The 7,403-nt window shown below is 39.9% G+C and overlaps 1 protein-coding gene across 1 annotated transcript; it reads left to right on the top strand.

Moving 5' to 3' along the window:
- The first annotated feature begins 100 nt into the window (after positions 1 to 100).
- On the top strand, positions 101 to 5,063 carry isca1 (iron-sulfur cluster assembly 1). The gene is made up of 4 exons (XM_047341423.1): positions 101 to 231; positions 2,259 to 2,312; positions 3,112 to 3,217; positions 3,742 to 5,063. Exons 1-4 carry the CDS (start codon positions 151 to 153, stop codon positions 3,888 to 3,890), a joined length of 390 nt encoding a protein of 129 aa, XP_047197379.1. The 5' UTR covers positions 101 to 150; the 3' UTR covers positions 3,891 to 5,063.
- Positions 5,064 to 7,403: the final 2,340 nt, after the last annotated feature.

Here is a 7,403-nt window from a genome sequence, read left to right as displayed (position 1 = left end):
ATGCATGGGAGGTTTATCCGTGATCCCATTGGTTCAGTCGCCCGTCCGTCAAAAATACCAGCCAATCATTGAACGGCTATCGTATTTGGGGCGGAACCTGAGCTGTACGCGCCTGCGCAGTCCAGTGTTGTGATTGTTAGCTTCAGAAACATGTCTGCCTCCATGGTGAGGGCGACCGTCCGAGCGGTCAGCAAGAGGAAGCTACTGGCGACCAGAGCCGCTCTCACGCTGGTAAGTTTGATCTACTGGTGCTAATATCGTCTAAATCACTATTTTATATGTGCGCAGTGTTGATTCAGGCCGTGTGGCGTCATCACCTGCTGCTGTTAGCTAACGTGACGTGATCCGGAGTTATCTAAGCTAGCTAACCAGCTAGCCAGCGGTGACTGGAACTTTACACGCCGAATATCTTTCGTAGAAACTTCTGTACAGTGTCGTTGGGCTCGTGTGGACCGATGTGCACACGATACACACTCGTGTGATAATACAAGTACAACACAAGGTTGTAAAAGTACATATTTCCTTTGTTTTTACCAGATGCTAACCTTACTGACAGGCAGTACAGCGTTAGGATGCTAAGCTAACTGCCCCTTCGTGACGTGCGACAGACTTCAGTTAGTTAATAGTGACTGTTGTGTATAAACATGTGTATAATTATATATATTAAGTTATAGCTAAGTTAGTAACTCAACACTGAACAACGTTGATTTGTTGACGGGACACAAGCTACAATGTTAATGAGAATTATCCAGAGGTCAAGACAGTTCCTGTTTATTAAGTCAGCAGCTCCAGTTAAAAACCATACAACTTTACATCGCGGTTTATTTAGCCTGTTCACGCGCAGCCCCTTAAGTCCCACAACATGATATGTGTTTATCTTGGGCGCACTATTTATTATCCAGTGGGAACCAGCACGGAGTTAATATCTGCGTAGTAAAGACACGACTGGCCCGATGCTTTGAAGACAACACTAAGTTGTGTTTATAGCTTTTAAGAGTTAGTTAATTTCTCCAGTTTTCTGATTGAAACCCAGTCCTTCTGTCGCATGAGCCTGTTTTCCTTCAGCAAACTATTCCTGACAGTCCTGCGTCTGTTCAAGAGCAACAGGAACTATTTTAGCTCAATTGTCTTTATGTAACGGTACAAATCTGGTGTCTGTGTGCATCTGAGTTATTAAAACACAAACATCTTCTTAAAATTAAAATTAAAAATCGTCTTTTGAGACTTCAGGAGCTCCGTTTATTCACGATTGTCCCAGTTAGTAGAGTATGAAACTAATCTATAAACTCTGAACACACTGTAAATGACTCCCACTGCAGTGAGCTGCCGGTTCATTGATCGTTATTATCGTTGGGATGATGGTGAACTTCACCCTCACGGTGTTGTGTCAAGATAATGTGTATGCACGGTGGCAGGAGGTGATAAAGAATAGGAGCTGAAGTAAACACCACATATTGGCAGAGGCAACTGCAGATGATGTCATTACACAGAGCTGCACTGTGGCTGTGAGGGATAATGATATATAATATGTCAAACTAGTAATACTTATTATGAACTGTACACTCTACCAGAAGCCACACGTTGAGTTTAGGACCTTGCTATTACATTTAGTTCACAGTATAGATATGAAACAACTCCAGATGAACAGAGGCTTTAAGGGATTTGCACCATATGGCTAGTTTCCAAAATGCCTCCACAAGAGAGAGCTCACACACTGAGATCCTCCTCCTTTTCTGCACTGACATCCACTCCCTTACAGTTGGAGCTACAGGGGTGAAGGTTATTTTATCAACTGCAACAGAAATAAGCCATAGAAACTTAATCTAGCAAGATATTTGGTTTCTCTATTGTTCATTCTTTTGCTCAGTATGTTTGAAGCTGACACTGTTTGGACAAAACTCACTGTTTTCTAAAGCTGGGGAAAAATACTCACTACAGTATTCCAATATATAATAGCTTTTCTTTCTTTTTCGTGGTTCACTATAATACAAATTAAATTGCTTAATTTGTATTGCCTAGAAAAGGTGGAAATGCACCCTCACATTTAAGATCTTATGTTTCTACTTTTAAAAACATTAAACAAATATAACAATAAATTGTACAATTGGATCACCGTACTTGTTGTATAGCAATACTTAAGAATAGCAATACGTATCGACTCGGCACCCAAGTGTCCTGATGGTATCTAATCAGGAGATAAGGATGTTGTTCACCTGATGTGCACTGAAGCCTTTTTTCTTCTGTTGTCTCTTCCTCAGACTCCAGCAGCTGTGAACAAGATCAGAGTGTTGTTGCAGGACAAGCCGGAATATGTGAGTAATGCATTCAACCAGCATCCACTGACATAGTATATCAGCTAGTTGTCAATAAACCGGTTTGTCCTCAGCAAAGGAATTTATCCTCCTCTGCACTGGGTTGTTAAAAATGAACCGTTATCAATGTTTATGGATGTTTTTGATCAATTCATTCCATCCTTACAAGGAGTGTAAGCGTATATGAGTTCATATAAGGCCACTAAATCTAAAGGTTCTATAAGGAAAGTCTGTAGAAATATGGAGAAGCAGGAGACTACAGCAACATCAGCATATATCCATAATAACACATTTTTAGATTGTAGCTTTATCTTTGTAAAGCGGCAAAACTATCAAACAGCAGCGAACAGCCAGCATACGTTTCTCTAACTTTACCTAACAGACACACATACAACCACTTTGTGCCGAGATGCAAAAGTAAGCTGGGTCTGAACCTCTCTCTCTCTAGCCGTTCTCTTTCATTCACTATTTGTGGCACTTCTCATGTATGCAGCCGAGTCATGCCTTCCAGGAGAAACTGCACTTTAACACTATTGTTTCTCTCTCTCCTGGTTTTTTCACTCTACCTTTCAATGTGGTTGATTAGAACAACTATAAACATTTTTGTTTCTGACTGGTCAGAGGTGTCATCTTACAGACTTATTCCGTTCAAGCAATGTGACGTTAACTCATCTGCATCCCATGTTCCTCCAGTCATGCATATAGAATATACAGGTTCTCTTTGTAAAGTTAATGACAATGCAGTGATGTTTGAGGGTAAATTACACAGGATGTTAATTGCAGTGTTTTGTTTTTTTAGATCGGTTTGAAGGTTGGAGTGAGAACTCGTGGTTGCAATGGACTGACGTACACACTGGACTACACCAAGGAGAAAGACAAGTCTGATGAAGAAGTGCTGCAGGATGGTAAATAATGTTTTAGTATTTTGTTTCCCACATGAAAAGTGATTTTGAATTACTTTGGTTATTAGGGCAAGATTAGTATCAAGAATCCCAGTTTAAATGACACAGAAATAATCTATATTTACACATTTTGTACTTTGGCAATATAAATCCTGATTTAAGGGACATATTGCACAAACAAACTTCTGTATTTCAATATCGCACCTTGTTATAGAAATCAATTTCTTGTTTTTTTAAAAATGTATATCTTGTTGCGTATAATATTTCTATTTTAACTTGTTTGTTTTGGATTCTGTTTCGATTGTTATTTTATTCTTATTTCGTTTCCCCTTGTGCTGCTACTTTTTACTGCCGTTGTGTCAAATTGAATTTCACCTAAGTGGATCAATAAAGCAAAATCTTATTCGCAGCATGTACCACTGTCTGTGAAGGTGATTTAAAACAATACTACCACTTGATGATGTGTCAGATTCTTCACATGATGCTTTGATAATGAAATGCTTTGTTTGCTGTTTTGTTGTCTGCAGGAGTGACAGTGTTCATAGAGAAGAAGGCTCAGCTGACCCTCCTGGGAACTGAGATGGACTTTGTGCATTCGAAGCTGTCCAGTGAATTTGTCTTCAACAATCCCAATATCAAGGGCACGTGTGGCTGTGGAGAGAGTTTCAACATGTGAGCCTCCGTCCTCCCGCACCAACCCTGCTCCAAAGCTCGTCCCATCGGTAAAGACTGAGAGACTGAATGTTGACGAGGAAGTTAGACACAAGGAAATCGTTTGCGATGTGGACGTGCCTCCTCTCCTGCAGCCCACACACTGGTTTGAAGCCCACGTATGCATCTCTATGATCAAAGGAAGGTTTCAACACAATATGTGTCTGAAAACCATCTCAGCATAACTGATTTTAGTTTCAGAAACCTTTTGTCAGTGTTTTAGTTCTTGGATCTGCATTTTAAAAAGAAGCCAATAGAAGGACCTGAAAAACAAGGTGGTTTTAGCGACTTTCTACCATTTCACACTTATACGCACATTATTTAATAAGTACATTTCAGCGTGACTTGTTTGCAGGAGGAAATGCTCACTGAGGTGAAGAGTTGATCAGGTTTAACTTGATAATCTGAAAGGATTAACCATGATACTATTAAAGGAGACATATTATGCTTTGTAAGTTTATCTCTCCTCAAGTGTGTTCATGCAGGAGTTATGTAAAAGTTTTGTTCGCCTAGCTTACCCAACCAGGTAAAGGGAGACCAAAGGCATTTCTTACACACTGGAGGTTGTTGTCCAATCAGAGCAGACCTGGCTTTATCAGCAGGGGGGCCTTAAAGTGACAAAAGCTAAAAGTGTTTCAGACAGAGGCTGAAAGGAGGAGCTGCAGCAATGGACAGGATGAGGACAGTGATGTGTTTTCTGAACCTTAGAGCGTATAGACCATTTCAAGAAATAAATTAAAATCACAAACGTAAACTTGAGCATAATATGTCTCCATTAAGTTGAAATGTAACCACCAAAATCAGCTGTTTGATAAACAGCTCGCTAACCACCGGTGGGAGAGGGCGAGCCACTCTTCAGTGTCTCGTCCCAGCAGAATACAAACATGGAGTTTGAGTGTCTTGGAACTGCTTTTTCAGTTTGTATAGTCTCTGAAATGTCTAAGTGTATATTTATCTCTATGTAAAGAATGTAAATCTCCCTTGAACCGCAGAAACACGCACACAAGAAAAAGTAACGCACAAAACATGTATCCCTCAAATACGAGGTTCCTTTTTGCTTGAATAAAGCCCGGAACTGGTGTCAGTGTAAACTGTGCAATAGGTCTGTAAATATGAAATAATAAAAGGCTAAATCCTGTTCTATGCAACTGTGTTTCCATCATCTCATCTCGCCATGGTGATGACTCATCAGTACAACTGTTGTTTCACTATCTCCATGTTTCTGCAGCAAACTGACGAGCTGTCATCTCTTATTCTGCTTAAGGTTGATTATGGGACGAAAGAAATATGCACAGATATTCAACTTGAAGTGTATTTTTAACCCATATAAAGTATATATGGGAGTTCTCTACTTTTTCCAACCTGTGACAGATTGTTTCAGGACTTGGAAAGACAAACAAAGACTTGTTGAACACAACATCCTCATCTTTTTATTTAAGAAAGAACATAAATGGTGCCAACAAACACATTTCCTGCTGATTAAAGAAAATATAAATTCCCTCTCTTTTTCTCAGTGATGAAAATAATTTAGAAAAGGCAAACATATAATTTGGGTTGTAAGACTATGAAACATCCAGCTATGCTAACTCGCTCCACATCTGTATTTGAACCCATTGGATGAATAAAATAATTTTATGAACCCAGCTGCAAACATTGAACAGAGCAGCCAGTCCTGGGGAATCACAGCTCTACAGTGCAAAATGACTCTGCCTTTGTGCATGGACATGAACTATGTGTGTGAATTGAGTGAATAGTAAAATCCCAGGAGATAAGACACAAACACATGCTGAAGGCCTCCTGGTCAAGCCCAGTCAGATATGTGGCTCTGATGTCATCTTAACAGTTTCACAAGGAGAAATAGTATGCATAAGCAGAGATAATACAAGTGTGGTATAATGGTAACATTTTCCATTACAGAACACAAGATAGTTTGTGAATTTTAAAAAGTCAGAAACTTCAGCACCCGTTAGTGTTATTGGTACTTTTTCACCTATTTATGGAACTTTCTCCCCCTTGATTCCTTCTGACACACGACTGTGTGATCTTCCTGTCTCAGTAAACCTGGCTACGACTGACCTCTTGTTTCTGGTGTGCTGTGTGCCCTTCACTGCCACACTGTACCAGCTGCCCAGCTGGCTCTTTGGAGAGTCTATGTGTCGACTGGTGAACTACCTGCAGCAGGTGAGAGACACACAAGATAGTTCTACTTATTTTTTATAAAAGCCTGTGGACCTTGATGATGTAATGGTTGCATCTAATATGTTGTGTGTCCCTGAACACAAGAGATAAGTTACAATCTTCTGCCCCCGTGTGACAGTGTTGAATAATTACCAACAAAACATGATGATGACACAGTTAAATTAGATATTTGAAAATGTGTCATAATTATGCGTATTAATTAGAAATTATAAAGTTATGACCAAAACCGTCTTTGTGATGTCAAATTGACTTTGACCTTTGGATCCACCCATTATATAATATAAAGTCATGGGTGTACGTGAAGCACTTTGTTATAGGTGTTTTGAAAGGTGCTGTATAAATAAAGTTATTATTATTATTTATGTGTGGAACGACGGATGGACAAGCTGAAAACATGATGCCTCCAAAATGTGGAGACGTCGATCACCCGGCACCCAAAGGAGAAGCAGAGATGAACTTTCTTTCATCTGGGCCCTGAAGGCCACTGTGGACATTTGCACTCATTGTTTATTTATAGTTTGTCCTGGAGATGAGAGGAGTCTGGTCCACTGTTTGTGTTGCATAGACGTATACACACACACACAAACACACACATACACACACAAAATTGTGCTCAAACTTAAACATGCTTGATTTTACAAATCTAAATTCATGGTTTGGCCCCCTGACCCAAACCACAGCCTTCCACCAAGTTTAGCAGAAACCTGATCAGCTGTTTTGTAATCCTACAGACAAGTACAAAGAACACCAGTAAGAGACAGGTTTTAACACACACACACACACACACACACACACACACACACACACACACACACACACACACACCATGTGATCTCCTAAAAGGGGGCAAACAGCAATAGTCTGATTCCTCTCGTGACCTCCAAAAGCTGCTGAATTATCTCAGTCACATTTTTCTGACTGAGCTGAACTGAAACTGTGTTTGTTCACTGGACGTCAAAATGTTTCTCGTCGTGGACGACAGAGGGAAACTCTCCATTTACTTTGAAAGAGTTTGCTGCTGCACGTGAGGATGTCATGATGTTAATGTGTGACGCACTAGAATTTAAATGGAATTCATTTGTTTCTTTTTAAATAAATAAATTGTTACAAGTGTATATTATTAGTTTTATTCAATGTTGGGCGCAGGCTCGTCACAGTTTACCTGGATTTCATTTCCTGCTGAAATGATCAACGCACAGTGACAGATGAGCACAACTTGTGGGGTGAGGTGGGGCCCAAATATCCGCTACACAAATGTGGATCTTTTTTGGCAAACATG

This window comes from Hippoglossus stenolepis, chromosome 9, assembly GCF_022539355.2.
Source record: "Hippoglossus stenolepis isolate QCI-W04-F060 chromosome 9, HSTE1.2, whole genome shotgun sequence".
NCBI classification, from domain to species: Eukaryota; Metazoa; Chordata; class Actinopteri; order Pleuronectiformes; family Pleuronectidae; genus Hippoglossus; species Hippoglossus stenolepis.
The sequence above is the reverse complement of the archived record's forward strand: the minus strand, read 5'-3'. Positions and strand labels throughout refer to the sequence as shown.

Coding starts and splice junctions, on each gene's coding strand:
- isca1 (XM_047341423.1), top strand. CDS start 151: ATGTCTGCCTCCATGGTGAGGGCGACCGTCCGAGCGGTCAGCAAGAGG. Junction 232..2,258: donor CCAGAGCCGCTCTCACGCTG/GTAAGTTTGATC, acceptor TCTCTTCCTCAG/ACTCCAGCAGCTGTGAACAA. Junction 2,313..3,111: donor TGCAGGACAAGCCGGAATAT/GTGAGTAATGCA, acceptor TTGTTTTTTTAG/ATCGGTTTGAAGGTTGGAGT.